We start from the raw sequence: 19224 nt of genomic DNA, 5'->3' as shown, positions 1-19224 counted from the left end.
CCTGTTTTTTGCAGAAAAGTTACTGTGAATTAGTTCTGATTTATTTAAAGTGTGATAAGATATTTGGAAAAGAAACTAGACTAAAAAATACTTGTTAAAATGTTGAGTTTTGCAGTGTAAACACTGATTCCTCTGTGTTTCAAATCTGCATAAATCTGGTAAAAATAATCCGATTCAGGGACGAATCCTCTAAAAGTTGCTGGACAGCATAAAAAGCTCAATCTGTCGGCTGCTTGATGAGGAAAAATAAGTTTAATAAAATCCCTTTGATTTTTTTGTCATTCATACAAAAAAATTTGGTCCTTTTCGTTAAACCGATAAAACATTGATTGCATTTAAATTAAGAAACTAAACACTGCAAAAAAATCTTACCAAGTATTTTTTTTGTCTAGAGCAAACATCTTATTACATTTAAAATAAGACAAAACTAAATTATTCTTATTTAAAAAGTATTACGAATAATTGTTTTTACTGAGCCTATTTTTGTGCATGTTTAGTTTTGCCTTATTTCGACTGTACTAAGATATTTGCAGTAGAAACTAGACAGAAATACTTGGTAAGGTTTTGTATTTTTGCAGTGCAGTTTGGTTAAAAAAGGCACAGTCCAGCCAGCAGCAGCTAAGGCCTCGAGAACCAAGAAAACTGGCCAAACAGTCGCAGACTTTTCCGTTAAAAGTGGTTCTCATTTCTTGGTTTCAGTCAGGATGATGTTGGCGGTGACGAACATGAGGCACGACGCCGCCCACGCCAACACGAACCACACCCAGAAGGCGTGGCGGAACGGAGAGCGGTGCTTGTTGACGGCGTCTCTGCCCATCACGGGCTCCAGGTGGCGCCTGGCGTAGAACACCAGGAACGCCGGGATGACGTACTGGATCCCCGTTCCCGCGTACGACCCCGTGATTCCCACCAGGGACTCCAGATTGTGCGTGCAGAACGCCACCACGATGGGCGGCACCAGGGTGATGAGGGGAAACACGACCCGGTCCACCACCCACGGGTAGGTGCCGCCGTCTCGGTGGAACAGCGTCTTCCAGTTGTTGCGAAGCGTCACGGCGATGATGGGGAAGTTGGTGCTGATGGTGAAGACGGGAAACAAGCCCAGGAAGTAGCGCAGCACCGGGATGTTCAACACGTCGCAGTTGTCGGTGAAGTTCAGGGTGTACATGTCGTGCAGCAGCGAGCTGTCGAAGCAGAAGATGGCGGTGAACGACAGCAGGACGTAGAAACCCAGGATGAGGACGTAGTCAGCCAGAACCAGGCTGCCGACCCGCTTCTTATCCGAGATGGGCGTCACCAGAGAGGGCAGGGAGTGCTGGCACATGAAGGAGTAGACGCACACACCGAACAGGTTGGGCACTCCGGAGAGGCTGGCGACCGGAGGACGGCCCTCGCCCGTTCCTTTACCGATCCGGATCAGAGCCAAGATGATCATCATGGTGAAAGCTGAGAGAAAAAACAGAGAAATTAAAGAATCACACAGGTAAGAATCAAACACCTAAAAGTCCAGTTGACTCGCTTTGATTAGGAACCAAAACTCCAACATTTGTTACATTTTCAGCTGCTGTGATTCTCTTCCAAACTGCCAAACCATTTGAGAAACCTGTTCCCCTCCTCGCCTGTGGGGGCGCTGCATTGAGAACCACAGAAGGAAACAACAAAAACCACTGAGCGCAACTTCCTTCTTCACCAAATATAAACCACATGGAGTAGCGCCAGCTTTTAGTGGCTGTAGGATTTCTCTCTTATCATCTACAATAACGCTTTGAAAAAGTAAAAATTAGTTACATTTAATTTACTTCAAATCTCTATAATCTGTTGAACGTGACATCATCAATGATTAGTCAATATTAATGATAGTGGAAAAATAAACCAAAAACAAATTCTTAAAAATGAAAAAACTTTAAATTCTAATGAACATACAGTATAACACTGGAGCTGGAAGACATTTTAAATATATAAAAAAAATAAAAACAAAAGATGTCTAAATTTAAAATGTCAAAGATTTTCTAAAAGATTTCCAGGTTTTCTAGAAATTTTCTGAGATTCATCAACATTTTTTGGTGGAAATGTTTCTTCCATCTACAATGGGCCTAATGCACCGCGGCAAAAACCCCTTTCAGGTTTTGGATCTGCAATAAATATTAAGACACTTTGTGTGCTTGATTTTAGGGCTTTTTGGCCCACTGCTAGTTTGGAGACCCCCGTGTTAGAGGTTGAGATCTGGGCCGATTCTTTTGGAGTTGGCTGGGTTTTTGTCGTTTTTGTCAGACGAGCCTCAGAGTGTCGGCAGCTGCTGCTCTTTGCCTCCAATCGATTTGTGGCGGTTTTTCTGCGGAAAGCGCGGCGGCCGCAGCATGGCATCCTGTTGTCGTCTTTTCTCCTCACTGACCCAATCAGGGCGTGACTGCAGGAGTTAGTCAGAGCCTCGGGTCGGCCAGCAGCCGGCCGGATCCTCGCCGCTCGTCACCGGGCGTCCTCTAAACGCACGGTGACATTTAGGAGAGCGGCGCGTTGCTACGCATCTGCAGCGCGTTTATCTGAACCACACACCTTCGCTTTAACTGAACGCTGGAGCCTGAAGACGGTTTCAGGGTTCACTCACTTTTCCCACTGTAAAATTCAAGCTTTTTAAACTTTTCCATCTCCACACTGCAAAAATACAAAATCTTACCAAGTATTTTTAAGTCTAGTACACTTTAAAAAATACAAAACCAATTGCAGGTTGTTTTTAAGCAACTAAACTAAACTGTGTTAAACAATAAACTTAATTCCATAACATGGAACAAATTAACTAAATTTTTTAAAGTTGGAGCTACATTTTAATTTTTCAGTGTTTTCTGCAAGATTTAGGAGTTTGTTATTAATATTGTTGTATTCTGCAGCAGGGACAAGGTGAACTAAATATAACTAAATGTTATGTTTTTAAGTGTCTCACACACCCTAAACACCTGACTGGTATTTTAGTTTTATTTAACCAAAATAAAATTTCAACAAAGTTAAACATATAAAAATAATTGAGCCGTTAGGAATAATAAATATTCATCACACTGAAACATTGGAACTCATGTATGACAGTAAATATGATTATTTGACATCAACTATGGCCAAGGCAGCAGTGGAGAAGAAGGAAGAAATACTGCCACCTGCAGGTGAGCGTTAGCATCAACAACATTTCTGCCCATTCTGTGCATAAAATTAGTGATAAATTGTTAGCAATTAAGGGTTGATTTTGCATGAATTCACAAAAAACTGGAGGGATTAACTGATGTTAATCCCAATGGAAAAAGCAAACAGAAAAAAACTGATTGAATTAATTGATCAAATTATATTTGATCACACAAGGTTTTATTCCTGCGACTCTCTGGAGTCCAGAGGGCCACATAAAAAGCTGTGGGAGGCCAGATTTGGCCCCCGGACCTTGAGTTTGACACACGTGAGAAACAGTGCATTGATGGTGAAAATTGGGTTTTCCGTTATTAAAAGTACAAAACCAAACAAAAACTTTGGAGGTTCAATATTTTTTACCCAATCTGAGGCTGAAGCTGTTTCACTTTTAAAGAATTTTTTTTAGAAATGATGAAAAATGATTTTAAAGTTTTAGAAGACACGTCTCATTTTTCACTTGAAGAGAAGATAATCCTGAATAGAGGATCAGCTCCAATCTTCACCCTTTGCTTCCTACTGTTCCTTGAACTCAGCAGAATCAGTGTGGGGAACCTGTTGCACGATTGTTCAATATTTAATGCATCTTTGGCCTCCGTCCAATGTAATCTCAGGGTGTGGGGAAAGCTCTGCTACTCCCAATTTAAACGTTAACCCTCTTATTACAGAGAGGTCGGGACGGTGGGCAACAGACCAGCTTTCAAGGACAAAAAGTCTTTGTCGTTTCATCTGCAGCCATGAAGGGAAAAATGCATATTCAGTCTTTTATTTGAGCTACTTTTAATCTTTTTTTTACAACTCTGCAGTCACCTGTCTGCTCCTCTACCGCAGTTTTAAATCTGCAAGAGGCTGTGAGTAAGAGAAAGGTGTGGACAGGAGGAAGGAAGCTGCTCTCCATCTTTAACCCCCGGAGGTTTTCACAGGAAGCGTAATCGCATGGAGCTTTTAATTAGGAGTGCCTCAGGGCAGCTGGCTGTTATCGCATTACTTAAAGCAGCTTCTCCAGTTTGGACAAGATTAAGAGTCGGAAGTGGAGGCTGTGAGAAAGGTGTGAAAGAATCTGAATCACAGACAAAGTTCAGGCATTTTGATCCAAGATGGAGGATGATGAATTTATTTCAGTGAACATTTTGTTGGTTAAAGTTAGGCTTTTAGCATCCAACATGTTCACTACATTTTTTGTAAAAATAATTCTTAGATTAAGAGATTTGAGTCTGCTCACTTCTGCCTATACTTATCAGTTTTATGGCTTCCGTCACTTTTATGCAAATTAGCTACTGCTGGCCACGCCCCCCTCAACTCAACATGAAAATGGCTGCTGGCAGCACAATTATATAACTGTACATCTTTGAAAAGCAGAAGGGAAGCCTTCTGCACAACCAACAAGAATGCAGCAAATGGTGTCTGGATGGTAAGTCAACAACAAAACACTTATTTTCCAGCAGCCATTGTACAGTGCATTCAGCATTAAAATCATAAGGTAACAAGGTTGCTGCGCAATTTAACAGTTTGAAAAATGAGTCATTTCAAAAACTTTCAGACACCAAAACACAAACTCATTGCCAAAAACGGCTGGGTGTTTTTAAATGTTTGGGTTGTGCAAAATGTAATTTTTGGATAATAATCTTTGCTACTGGCTCACTTCTGTAACCAACCAAATGATGCTACATGCATTTTCTTTTATACATTTGTCATGATAAAGATCTTAAATTCCATTCATAAAGGCCTTAAAATGTCTTGAATTAATCAGAAAATATGTAAGTTGCCCAAGTTTTAAATTTTGTCATGCCAGCACTATTTAATTCAAATGTTCTGACGTTTATTTTTCTTGTGGGATGTTTCTGTCAGGCAAAGATTTGAGTCACACAGACATGAGGCTACGCTAGAGCTAACTAGCTGCTATTAAAGCCTTGCTAGCCTTTGTTGCGTCCATCTGTGGTAAATGTAAATTATCGCCAGTTGACGGATGTTTGTCTTCGCCACCGGCTCACTTCTGTTACCGACCTGTACGATGATACGTCAATTCTGTGCAATTTGTTTGTACATTTATACAGGTCTTAAATTCCATTCATAATGGTCTTTAAAAGCCTTAAATTTGAGTTGCTGAAACTCTGGATAAACCACAGATTAAAGTTTTTCACAGGGGCATGCAAGTTTCATTTTTTTTCTCCCTTAATAATAAAGCACCATTTAAAATTTGCATTCTGTTTTTACTTGTGTTGTCTTTGATTAAAATTTTAATTGGTTTGATGTTCTGGAACACTAAAATGTGACAAACATGCAAAAAAATAAATCAGGAAAATACTTTTTCACGCCGCTGTTCGGTGATGTGTACTTCCAGTACTTTCTGTCGACAGCCACATATCACGTCTAGGTAACTTCACCCTGTCCATTTAACAAAACCTGATTTATATCACCTGGACTGAGTCAGCGGCCCTGTGAGAAATGCTTCGACTTGACGACGCCCCAGAGGAAACTCCTACAGCTCCATTGTCTCCACCACAAAACCCAGAGTCACCGACTGCCTCAAAAGAAAAAGATGGGAATCCTGCAGTAAATTCAAGCTTGGAGAGGAAATCCATCTCATGAGCAACAAACTGGAGAAGCTGCAAGTCAAGCCAGAAATCAGGGAGGAAAATTTACATTTTCCAACATTTTAAACCGTTTGGGTTCTGATGTGCTACATTTTCACGTTTATACTTTCTTCCCTCCAGTGGTTTTAGAGTACGACAATCATCTCATTAATTATCACCGACTCTCCTTCAGCACTTCCTGGGTTAATCTCGTTGGCGATTAGAGGCTGCAGCTCTTTGGCCAGTTCCAGCCAGGACTTCTCCATTTCTCTCCGCAGCAGAACTTTATCGTATGAAACCGATCAGCCCTGACGCTGCTTCTGGTGGGCGACTGGGTGATAAGTGGCTTCGCTGCCTCGCAACGCGTTCAGCGATCTGCGATAGAGCCATCAGCAAACACAACAGAGCAACGCAGCGCTTGTTTGACCATTTATCCTGCCAGGCTCACAAGGAAGAGCCGGGGAATCTGAGCGCCGCTGAGCAAACTGAAGTAAAACTACATGGAAAGATCCAAACGAGTCAAAATGTTCCTGATACACAGCAGCATTCAGTCTCTTCATGGTATATTAGCAAACTAAGCACATTAGATGGATGGTATGGATGTTTTTTCCCTCTCCTGTTGATACCGGTATATTCATTTTAATAGGACTGAAATGACTGATCGGATTAAATAATCGATTAATAATCAACTGGAGTATACAGACTCCAAAAAAAAGGAAAATTGCTGAACTGCAGTCAGAGAGGTTATTAAACCAAATCTGTACAAATATAGATTTGTACAGATTTACCACCAGGTCATTCATGCATTTGTTTGGTGTGGAGTGCTTTAGAAAGCCAATGTAAAATCTTCACCTGTTTGTGTTGCACACATGATAGATGGCTTACACAAACAATCCATTCTACCATCGGTTTACCGTAAAAGTTCACTCCCAACATGAACTATGGAGTCATTATCAACTAAAATGAGCAAAAAACTGTTTAAAATTTTTTCTTTCATTTTTGCATGAAAACGCAGCTTCAGAGGCAGATCCAGCGTCCCGACACACTGCAGTCCTGCTTCTGACTCTGTGATTTTAAACAAAGTTTCTCAGCACCTCTGAACTGTGATTCTGCTGCACAGTTCATTAAGACTGGCTCATATTTCACTGTCGCCCTGTGAGCAGCCTGCTGAACTCCCAATTCAACAAGCCACCAGAGTCCCAGATGACCTTCATAACCAGCGTGCCCCTCCCCCACGCGCCTGAATGCCACCATGCAGACGTCAACACGCCTGCGGCAGTTTCCAGTCTCTTCATGGTATATTAGTAAACTGAGAGCATTAGATGGAGGCGAGAATGTTTTTGTTTTTACACTTGTAGAGATATTAGTTTATACTTTGAAGATGCAGAAAAGAATGGGTCTCATTTTAACTAGAGTTGAAACAATTGATTGAATTAATCGATTATTGAAATAATCTTCCACTTACTTACTAATTGATTAATTAACTGGAGTATGCAGACTCAGAAAAAGGCCAACATACACAGAGAGATAATTAAGCAAAAATATATATATATTTTTCATGTAAGATAAAAAAAAAAAAAAAAAAACTGTCTGTAAATATAGTCACCAAACATCTATTTAGTTAATTGTTTAAACCAAAATATAATCAGCAGATCAGATTTTATCAGACTAATCCAGAATGACATTGAGACGCATCAACAATGAAACAAAGAATTGGCTGAAGAAAAACCAGGGAGTTGCTGAGTCAGACCTCAATCTGACAGAAAATCCGCAAACGAAGCCGAAGCTTTGAGTTGCAGAGTCTTAAGTTCAGATGAGAAGGTTTAAAATCCATTCATGATTAACAGCTGCAACGATTAATCATGACGAATACAGAAATAATAGTCAACTAATTTAGTAAATGATTAATCGTTAATTGGAGACTAAAACGATTACTTTACTGAAAGAACATTTTCAGAGCAGAAGTTGGAACAAAAGTTAAATTAAAACAAAAATCTATATCATTTGCTTTTAAGATGGAAAAGTTTTTGTCTGTAAATATTTTGTACCCAAAATTCCTCAGTTGGCAATTTTAGCTTCACTTGGTTCCAATTCTGTTAAACAATCTCAGATTAAGCACCTTTTGCAATCCAATAATTAGTTTAATCTGAAAAACAACAAGTGAAGCAGAAAGGGTTTTTAACATGTTGAGGTTAGAACTAGTTTTAAGCTGATTTAACTAGGGCTGAAACGATTAATCGGATTAATCAAATTTACTGCATAATAAAATGTTTATTTTATCATTGAAAAAGAAAGACTTATTTGTTTAACCTTTTATTGTATTTGTATAAAAAGTTTAAGTGGTTAAAAGAAAAATCTGCAGAATGTGCCATTTTTATATCCGATCAATCAATTAATCGGCAGAATAATCGCTTACTAAATTAATCATTAGTTGCAGCCAAATTCAAATACATGCAAATAATATTTAAACCTTCATGCAGAGACTTTGAGTACTTATAGCGGTAGAGCAGACTAACAAAACCAGCAGGGATAAGTAGCACCACACTGATAATGGATTTATGTAAATGTAGCCGGACGATGGAGTTTCTCCAAAACAAATGACTACAGAAGAAAAGGCTGATGAATTAAAAGAAAAATGGCTAATTCCTTACTGAGGTGTCACTTTGATTGAAATATCTCCACATCTTAAATAACTACAAACATAAACATGTAACATATTTCTGTCTGTTCCTGTGAGAGCAGCGCAGTAAGCGGAGCTAACAGGAAATGAGACTAAATAATTACGTTTTCTCACCCTGAGGAGCTGCAGACACATGCCAGCAGTTTATAACTCGCCGTGTCTGCGCTCTCCTCCTCTGGACTAAAAACAAACTCGCACCGCCAAAGACAGAAGAGGAGCGAGGTCATCGGTCAGGATTAATGATTTAATTTACAAAGTAGGTCGACAGTTCGCACGGATTCTCAGAGCGCCGCCAAAAACATCTAAACACCGAGAACAGAGGAGTCCGATTTTACAAAGACAATGTCTCCACTTCCACTGGGAGAGGAAGGAAGGAAAATAGAAGAGGTAAAAAGAGAAGAGAAATATAAAGAGGAGGGTAGTAAAGAGGAAGGTAACAGAAAGTGGAAGAAAAAGGAAGAAATAGAAAGAAAAACAGGAATGAAGAAAGAAAGGAGGTTAGAAAACTGAGCTGAACCACAGAATTCTGTGGCACATCTACATGTTAAGATTGTCATAGTCAAGTTAGCATAACATTCCTTCTATTTAAATTAAAACTTGTTATCTGGTTGTTGTAGAGTTGACAATTAGCAACAAAGTACTCCGTCCATATTTTTTTAATTTATCACCAGTACTTTTAAGACTTTGTGTGTTTTACTGACAACTTCAATTTAATTATTTTTTATGACAATTTATATCACAATATTTTGATAAAATTCTGCGTCCGTATTGCCCACCAGCTACTTACATCAACCAATACAAGCAAACAAAACCCAGATCTTAGCCACTTCAGCTAATATCTTTTATATCTCTCAGTTTTCCTTCCTGTGATGTTGTTGTGAACACAAAGAAAGCAAATCCTGCAGCCGAGACATTTTAAATCATTGGCCTGAGCAGCAAAGAGCATGACGTAAAGCGACACCACAATCAATTACGCCGAGCGTTCAGAGTGAGGAACAGTGGACAGTGCATGGATGCTGCTGTGTTGTTTATGAGCAGCTTGTGATTTTAGCTTCAGCTCCTGGATGGACGGTTTATTTTTGCCCGTCGCCCCGGTGAGTGACGGTCCAATCAGGCTTGGGACGGCCTGTCAAGCCTGTCAGGCTGAGGAATGAGAGGAGATGGGAATCAAAGACACGGGGCAGAACCGAACCGTGATGGACGGACCTGACCGCAGCGGCCACAAAGGCAAAAACAGAAACCGATGATAAAATGGAAAACAGCTGCGACGAGCCAGAAACGCAGGACAAAATCAGAAAATCAGTTTTACTTGAAAAGTTAAAATCCTGCGATCCCAGAAAAGGCTTCAAACGAGAGTTAGCAGAAGGAACAGTAACTCTCTAATCGTTTTCTGTCCGACTCCCTCAGCCCGAGGAGAAGCTGCCCGACTCGTTTCCATCACCGCTTCAGTTCGATGAGGTTTGCCGACGCTCGGCTCTCTGAAGGCCCGACTGCAGCGTTTCAATCAGCCTGAAGCTGACCAGGCCATTACAGCCTACACTCCTTTATCACAGACACTCACTCCAAATTTGCTGCTGTGTTTGGTTTAATTCACCTGTTGATGGCCAATATTAGACCAAACATCAGCTTTTGGACGCATGTAGTCCTCTTAAGAAATCAGTTTTATTTCAGTTTTTCAACTTATTTCTTCAAAAGTTTTTCATAAGAGATAAAGTCTGCAAATGAAAGCAGTACTTTTTAAAAATTAGGAAATTTTTGACTTAAAACAAGCTCCTACATCTTACAGAAAAGTTGCATGCAAGTTAGTTTTTCTTATTTCAAGTGTACTGAGATATTTACACTAGAAACTAGATCAGAAATACTTGATAAGACTTTGTTTTTGCAGTGAAAGGTTTCCTGACGGCAGCTACTAAAGCAATCTGAAATATTGCACTTACATAATATTCCAATGTTTTTCAGATGTACTAGTTGATGTTATTTTAACAGAAAAATCTTTAATCTAAAACATTTGGTTTCCTCTTACCGATCCAACGCATGAGTGAGGTGAGAATCTGAAGATATTTGGTCTTCTGGGCGTTGAAGAAGGTGAAAGGCCCCAACAGAAGGGTAAACACGCTCTGCAGGAACAGAAAAAAAAAGTATTTTACTCGTCTGCGACAAACTCAGAACAAAATGAAAAACAAAAAGGAGTTTCTAGCTTGCAGAAATCCAACTCAGAGCTACATTAAAGCAGCGCTTAAATTTGAAACCTGCATCAGTGAGCGCTGACGAGACCTGGGAGAAGCGCCGTAAAATGTCAGCCACTGTGAATAATGCCATAAATGTCAGAGTTAGTCAGCATTAGAGCTTGATTTACAAGGCATGAATATGAAGTCTTATGCAAAAAGCTGCAGCAGAGACACTTCTATTCTTAATTTGTTTCTGACAGCAGAATGTGCATTCATTAAAAGTTAAGTGATCTGCGAGGTTCAGCTGTTCGTTTCTAAAACCCAACTAATAGATTCGACCCTCCAGAGTAAAATCGTTTCACTTGAGTGTAAACACCAACTAAGTTAAACTTGGAAGTGAATGCCAAGTGAGGTAAACAGTTCAGAATATTTATCCAAAACGTTAAGTTTTCAGAACCTGCAAGAAAAATTTGACAATTTCAAGAAACGCGTTAAAACATTGAGAAATGTAGCGTTTCTCCAAGGAGAGCAGGTGGATGAAAACCACAAAAATCAGACAAATAACCAAACAAATATGGAAAAGAACGATCTGGTACGCACAGAAACCATCAACCGAAACTTTTTGATATTCCCCGACCAAATCATAAACATGTTCTTATAAAAGTACAAAAACTAACACGAGCAAAAGGTTAGAGATTAATCTTATTGCAGCAGTTAACTGTAAAAAAGAAAGACGACAAGCTTGAAAAACAAGAAAAAGGGAAAAACAAACAATGGAAGATTGACTGAACATTTAGGACTTTTTGTGGATTTTTCCGTGGAATGTACGTAAATTATTCTCAGCTTTTATTGACATGTCTAAAATATCTGAAAGAAAAAGCAGCTTGGGAAGCTGAAGTAGTTGGACACAATGGTCATGATGGGCTATTGGCTGGCAAAGCAGCCAATGCAGGAGTGCCATTCGTTTTCCTTGCATTTGATTGGCTGAACCTCAGAGTAGAAATAAGGAAGACGGTAGATGTTAGCTTCTGCTGTACTGATATGTTTTTCACTGCATCTATTAACGCAGGTATGTTTGGTATTTGAACTACTAAAATAGGATTTAGTTTTTCTAGACCAGATAGAGAATGCAATTTACAAGTAGAGATATTTTTAATGCTTTTTGTTTTGTTAACTTATTCAGACTGATGGCTGATGCATCGGACAACGAAGCTAGCGCCAAGCAGGATTAGCATCTGGTGAACTTTTGACGGTTCTTTGCATCAAAACCCTGCAGAGACTGTTTGTATTCCAGCTGGTTTTGTCTTGTAATGCAGTCCTGATTGAGTGAAGAGGCCGATTCTTTCCCTCCATCCATCCATCCTCTCTGTCTCCTGACACTCGGGTCCGCCTGCACAGCGTGAGTGGCATGTGATCTCACAGGCACTCATTGTGTGCCATTTCATGTGAAGAGCAGCCTGCTGGGCTTCGGTGACGTGCACACAGGTCTCTCTGAGGACGGAGTGAGACTTCAGCTCAGTGGCTGACATGTAAGAGACATCAGAGCGCAGACATAAAGACGGCGATTTAACACTGAATCCATCAGGTGTCCAGGGTCACTTCCTCTGAGAATACATTTGAAAAACTGATAATAGTAAAACACTTTAAACCAAAATTGACTAGATTATTCGTTAAAGTGATGAAAAATATGCACCTCTGCAGTTATAAGGCAAAAATCACCAAAATATGTGGCTATATCACATAAAAATGTGAAGATGAGGAGAGCAAGTCTGAATATTGAAATATAACCAGCTGTCTGCCTGGCAGAGTGCAGTCAAAGCTCAATCTGAGACAAAGCATAAATCTGCAGGAGCCATTGAAGGTAATAAATGAACCATTATGAAGAGAGATGAGTCTGAAGATGGAAGAGAAACTGACAGCAGTATTTTAGTCAGAAATACGTCTCTATGGTCGACTGCGTTGGAGAAGCTTTACTTTCTGTCTGTAGTCTGCAATATGGCGTCAGTTTTACACACATATTTAAGAAAAAACCGACGGTGTGATGCTGAACTCAACCCAGGATTCAGTGGACAAAATACTCTGAAGTAGCACTGAAACGATTAATCGTGATAAATCAATTATTCAAATAATTGTTGGCCAATTTAGTAGTTAATTAATCGCTGGAAGAACAATTAATCAACCCACTCAGAGTAGTAATTAAACCAAAATTGTTAAAAATAAAAAAATATTTGCATTTAAAAAATGTTTAAAAAACGTAAATATGTTCAACCTAAAACTCCTCAAGCGGTAGAGTTTCAGCTTCACCTAAACTTCAAATTCTGTAAATAAAATCTCCTAATAAGCACTTTTTGAAATCCAATTATTAATCAGCATTACAAAAAATAAACAGATTAGTCCGACACTAATCCTAGAACTATCAGGATCAGCAGATTCGCTAATCTACTGATCCAAGTCAAGCAAATCTACCAAACCTGATAGTTCAGTAGTTTTGGTTCAATTGGGAACCAAGATTTGAAAGATTTGTTCCAATTTTCAGCTTTTGTGGTTCTTTCCCACTGCACTGAGTCCAAACCACCAAACCCTCTGAGCAACCTGTTCCCCTCCTCACCTGTAGGGGCGCTGCACCCAGAACCACTGAAGGAAATTGCATAAAAACCTCTGAAGACAACAAAAAAGGAGTAGCATCGGACTATGGTCTGCTTGGCGTTCACATATGCATTCATACTGCATCAGAGTTCACTTCAACCTAACGGAGACAGAGGTTTGTCTGCGGACCAGAGTTTGATAGCGTTCACACTTCACCATCCGGATCGGGCTTTCTAAACAAACGGACTGGAGTTGGATTAAAGCGGACCAAACAGGACTGGTGGTAATGCTCCCAAAGTATCGTGGGGTCTTGTTGGTCATGAGTGACGGGGCGGCGTTAGGTGGCGTGGTTCAGCCTCTGCAGTGATGACGCACCAAACCGTCATGGTAAAGGGAGAGCTGAACCAAAAGGCGACGCTCCAGATTTACCAGTCGACCTACGTTCCTACCTTCATCTCTGGGTGAACAAAAGAATGAGACACAAGCGGAGAGAAAGTCTCAAAAGCTGTTGTGCATCAACTAAAGTCTCTTAAATCATTTCAACTGTCTGGCACATAAACCCTTTAAAAAAAATCAAATATCTGCCTTACCTGGAAACAGCTGTCAACAAAACAAAAAATCCTCCAGAATCAATATGCATACCAAGAATTTCATAACAGACTAATCGAAGCATGCCTGAATATAATGCATTTATTCATTTAATACTTTGTTTAGGCCGCTTTACTGATCTAATCTCAGTCTGGTTTGTTTGCAGACGTACAGATTTTCTCTGCGCTTTCTGCCTCCTAAGCACAGAAGCTGCTTGCGCTTCACGCTCAGCTTAATAAATTTTGCAATAAACAAAGACATATTCTGTCAGGAGAAAAGTGGCCTGAATCAATTCTGCTCTCAGGCAAACCAGGCGGGCTTTTCTCCTCTGCAGCAGGTCACTCATCAGCTACGAGCATTTCGACTTTGACATCAGAAACAATCTTTAAAAATAACGACAGCAGACATTTCTCCTTTTCAGCTGAGGTAAAAGCAGAGCGTCTGGGTATAATCACACAGTTCCATGAAAAGCAGCAACAGCTGAGTCAGGGAGACTTTAACGAAGACCAGAGAGATTCTTTACGACTAATCAGGTATTAGCAAACAAAGTGCTCATGTGTACAGCATGTGATAAAGCAGTTAGTTATCGCTCTGCAGAAACAAGAAAGACTCACAGGTGCAATAAACTGCATGTCTATCATTTATTACTGGCTGTATATTAAACACACTACATAATAAAGTTGGTATTTTTTTAATGAACACACATTTCCAGGACTTTTTTGGAGGTTTGCAAAAATTTATGATAAACTGCTATTTATTTCTTTCACCCATTTTGAAAAGTAATAATTCAAATATTGTATTGTGTTAAACTCTAGAAACTCTTACAGAAGAATGAACTGCAATTTTAAAAAGAGGAGGCCTAAGTTTTGTATACATTAATACTTTTAAAGTGTCCAAGCGTCCATTTCTTAGAGGAAATTTGCTGATCAGCTTTTTGTTTTTGCAACAGAGTTCAAAATATTTATTAAAAAGTTTCTATCAACTTTTCTGTTTGCACAAAATCATTCCCCCCCCCCCCCCCCAATTTACACTCACACGTGAAAATGGCTGCAAACAGATTCACAATCATGCAACCGTACATATTTGAAAAGCAGAAGTGGAGCCTCCTGCACAACCAACGAGAATGCAGTGAGAGGTTTCTGGATGATACGTCAGCAACAAAACACTTGTCTTTTCGAGCAGCCATTGTACTGCACATGCAGTGTTAAAACCAGTTGACCAAACCTCCTGGAACTCAGCTTGGGTTGCTAGGTAACCGCATGTGACTTATTATGCAGGTTTTTGAAACGGCTCCTTTTCCAGACACCGAAAACCATTAACTTGTGTCAATGATTAGCTGGATGTTTTTTAAAGTGTTTTATTTAAGTGTTTCTGGAAGCAGTAGAAACCGACATAGAAAAATAAAAACATGTAAAATGTGAATTTTGTATAGCAAAATTTAAACGAGTCTCGAGTCATGGACAGAAAAAGCTGATTGAAAAAATGATTGGACTGCAAATATTGCACTGGGAGTGAAGTACTGAACATTACTGAGGTTATGATTGTGATTTGACTTATTGTGCAGCTTTGACTAAAGAACAAACTAAAATCCTGTGATTTCTCCTCATTACAGCCTTAAAGAGACACGAACTTCTAAAAACAAGATGCATAACGTTGACATTCGCTCTGTGAACCGCCATGTTGGGACCAGAAGAAAGACAGTAACAGGGTTAGCTCATCGTGAATGAGCTCAATAACCCGCCGCCAACTGGCGACCCAAACTACAGCTGCCGATCCTTTCATGTTATTTAGGATTTATGCAGGTTGGATGGAGAAAAGTCTCTTCACTGTCGGATTGCATCACTCATGAAGCCAATGCTCTCAAGCCACATCTAACGCATTTGGCTGCAGTAAAGCCGTCAACCATTCGCTCCATTTAAGTAATTAATCAACAAATATTTCCAGATGCCTGAGGGCTCCGAGACGCCGCCCTGGGGAACGCCGCGACCGTTGCCACGGCTGCATACTTTGCAGAGATTGTGAGATAAACGATTTTGGCTGGTGCTGCATCAGATTTCAGGAGATTTATTGGTGAAATACCCAACAGACGAGCAGCGATCATGTTAAGAGGGAAAAGCGATGAAATTCTGTAATTACCCGGATTGGTCCAGATTGGGCTCTAAAAAAAAAAAAAAATCAATAAAAGAGAAGGGAACAGCAGGGATTATAACTCCCAATCCAGACTCTAATCCCAATCCTAATCGCAAACAGATTTCAAACTAAAATGCTGACAAAGTGATTAATGTTTCATTGTTACATACATGTGAACTTTAAGTTAATACAAAAACAAAATAAAATTGCCATGAGATGAAAAATTATCTTTAAATTACTCCTGAGAATAAAACTAGAATTTACCGCAGAACATTTACAAATGTAATATTTTTCCTTCCATTTAGCCGATTTTATTTGAAAGCTTTAAAACGTCTGCTAAACAGTTGAAAAGCAACGGTTAAGAAATTTACTCTATTCTGTAAAAAAGAGAACAATGGACAAAGAAGAAAGAGAAAGAAGCAAAAAGACAGAAAACCAGATTAAATCGAGTGGAGAGGAGCAAGCAATGAGGACAGGAGAAAAGGAAGGAAAGAAGGAAAGAAATGAAGGACACAAGTAAGGGAGAAAAACAAAGAAATAAATGAAGGACCTACAGAAGAAACTTAAAGGAAAAGCAAAATGGAGGCTGGCACGATTGTTTCAAAGTCCTGCTACTCATAATTTAATGCTGATGTGTTAAAAGTTTTTCTGTAAAACGTCACAAGATGCTCAACATTCCTCATTTTAATTTGTTATTTTTGTGTTGGTGTTTTCCCAAAATGATGACTTTATTCTTGTAATTAAAAAGAATTTAATCTAAGCTTGAGCCTTATATTTTGTCGTAGAATTGATCTGGAACAAACTCCAACTGAATAATGTGACTGACGAGAGGAAAACCCCGTGTAAACAAGATGGCCGCCCTTGGTGTGCATTGGTGGAAAAAAAATAAAAAATCCAGATCTACTGCAAACTAAAGCTTCAAAAACCAAAAATCGATCAAATCCAGACAAGTCTTTTCCTCCTTAAAGCAAGGTTGCTGTTCTCACCTCCTCTGTTTTCATGTTGCAAACTCTCCTTATAAATTGAAATAAATCACTCCAGCTCCTTTTCAAACAGAACAGCTGCAAAACAGCAATAATTCAACTCCTCTACAGCTACATGCATCGTTTAACTTTAATTAAGAGCCTGAGTGGAGACCTTGAAGGTGTGAAGAACAGACAGAAGAAACACTGCTCACTTTCTTGGCACAACTAAACTCTAAACTTCTGGTTTTTTTAAAGTAGAAAACTAAAAACAAATGTAGAAACAATGATTTGAAAGGAAATACAGCAACCAGGGACTGCATGGACAAATAATAGACATTATGGGACAATTCACTGCCTGGATTCTGACATGTATGATGAAGGAGCGGAGAGCAACCCGACTGAGGTGGTATGGAAAAGAAATTACATAAAATAGGCCATAAAAAGCCCAGGAGATATTTACAAACTTGATGATAGCCATAACAAGTGAAGTGATTCACTGAGCACAAGGGCGGCAGGGAGGACGGGGAAGAAATACAAAGATGCTCCGAACATGATTGGAGAGGTTGGAGGTGGGATGATACTGCAGAGGGGAGTAGAAATGACGCCTAATAGGCAACACGACACACTTGATACCTTCTGGAGTTAAACGTTTGTCACAATGAAGGAGTGACTACTGTTGGCAATATTAATCACCAGAAACAAATTGGCACAAAACCTGACCAGCATAACGGAAAGAGACACTGAAAATATCCCAGTATAGACGCACCGATTCGGCCTTTTCTGGACAATACCCAGAGCAGGATTTCTTGGAGATCCAAACTGCCAATTACATTTTTTTTTTTTTACTGCAAGACCTGTGGGACTTAACAGGGTTTCTGCAGGTTTCATAAATGCAAATTTAAGACTTTTAAAGACCTTTTTAAGACCATTGTGACTAGAATTTAAGGCCTGAATGCCACAGAAGTGTACAAACTTCATCCATCCAACTGACAAATTTGCAATTTCCCATCATAGATCCAAAACAAGTAGCTCTCCTGCTCATAGGGCATATTAGCTAGCTAATTTTGTCAGTTAGCATTTCTTTCTCGTTGGCTAGCACTGACGCTCTGCTTAACGACAAAAATAACTTCACTTATTTTGTGATTGTTAGCAGGTTTGAACAGAAAATGAACATTTATGCATTGACGAATAGCCTTTAGCTTTACTCAGCAGTGGCGTCCTCCAGGGGTGTGTTCTCTTCCCACTCCTCTTTTTGACCCTGTTATTGCAGACCACCCACATGCTGGACACCAACTATTTTTACATTTACGCTCACGTTGGCGCTACAGAAACAATTTCTTCCTCCAGGCCGTTTACTTTCAGCTACAGTAGCAAGGTTATTTCTGGTTTTTATTTCCTTTGAAATGTAAAGAGTATTATGGTTCAGAACAGGCAGAAAACCCCAAACATTTTTAAATATTTGACCCAATTTGGCCAATCAGGGATAAATTGGCCATTTCCGATCCCCGGCCAGCAGACTGGTTTTGCTGAAGTAAAACTTTTTAATCAGTTCAAACTCGAGTGCAGGTGAAATGTTGGGACATGATTCAGCATGATGGGGTCTGAATGCTGAGGAGGGTTCCACCCCCCCAAGATATTAATCAACTTTATAAGCTGAAAGTTGCTCAATAAAAGGACAAACCCTGTGGCCTGTAAACGGAAAACACAACTGAAAGACGCAGTCGCTGCAATGCAAGGGTGAAGTTTCTGCAAATCCTGGAACAAAATAGAATATAACTGTTTATCTTCTTGGAAATGCTTTGTTTTTGCCAACAGCGTAGACGTACATTCATATTAAGCGAGAGCACCAACAGTGTTTTTTAAATCCAACTCTTTTCTGACTTGAGGATTGGTTTTAAGCAGAAGCTTCAAAATTAACTCCCAGAATATCAGCAAAAGCAGATTTACAACAGAACGACAACAACTAGAGGCGAGCCCTGAAGGTTGACTTAACTCAAACACTGCCAACATCTCGACTGTTTATTAGACACCGTCAGCTCTTTATGATCATAGATACAGAGTGAAAGCAGGAGGAGGAAGACAATCTGAACAGGAGAAGATGGAGGAAGATAGATCGAAAGAAAAGAAACGACATGCAGCGTCTTCAAGTTTCAGGGTTTCATAATTTCTTGAGCAAAATGAGCTAAAATGGAAAAGATGTCTAAAAATGTAAGCAAAGATATTGATGTTATTTTATTTAAGAATATTCAGTAACAGAATAATAAATCATGCAAATGTAAATGATTGAGCTGACACTATTTACCAGTCAACCTGGGTTTGACCTTTAAAAATAGGCTGTAAAATAAAATAAAAATCTCAATTGGATAAAA

The 19224-nt window shown here is 39.5% G+C and overlaps 1 protein-coding gene across 1 annotated transcript in view; it reads right to left on the bottom strand.

Moving 5' to 3' along the window:
* Positions 1-233: 233 nt before the first annotated feature.
* The window catches only part of tmem104 (transmembrane protein 104), a 43317-nt gene continuing 24326 nt past the window's right edge, over positions 234-19224 (bottom strand). Inside the window, exons 9-10 of the mRNA XM_032588484.1 lie at positions 10442-10535; positions 234-1446 (exon numbers count right to left, since the gene is read on the bottom strand). Of these exons, the coding sequence (XP_032444375.1) occupies positions 683-1446; positions 10442-10535 (858 nt within the window). The 3' untranslated portion in view covers positions 234-682. The remainder of the gene's footprint in view (positions 1447-10441; positions 10536-19224) is intronic.

This window comes from Xiphophorus hellerii, chromosome 16 (genome assembly GCF_003331165.1).
Source record: "Xiphophorus hellerii strain 12219 chromosome 16, Xiphophorus_hellerii-4.1, whole genome shotgun sequence".
Taxonomy (NCBI): domain Eukaryota; kingdom Metazoa; phylum Chordata; class Actinopteri; order Cyprinodontiformes; family Poeciliidae; genus Xiphophorus; species Xiphophorus hellerii.
This window is presented reverse-complemented; position numbering and strand designations above follow the sequence as displayed.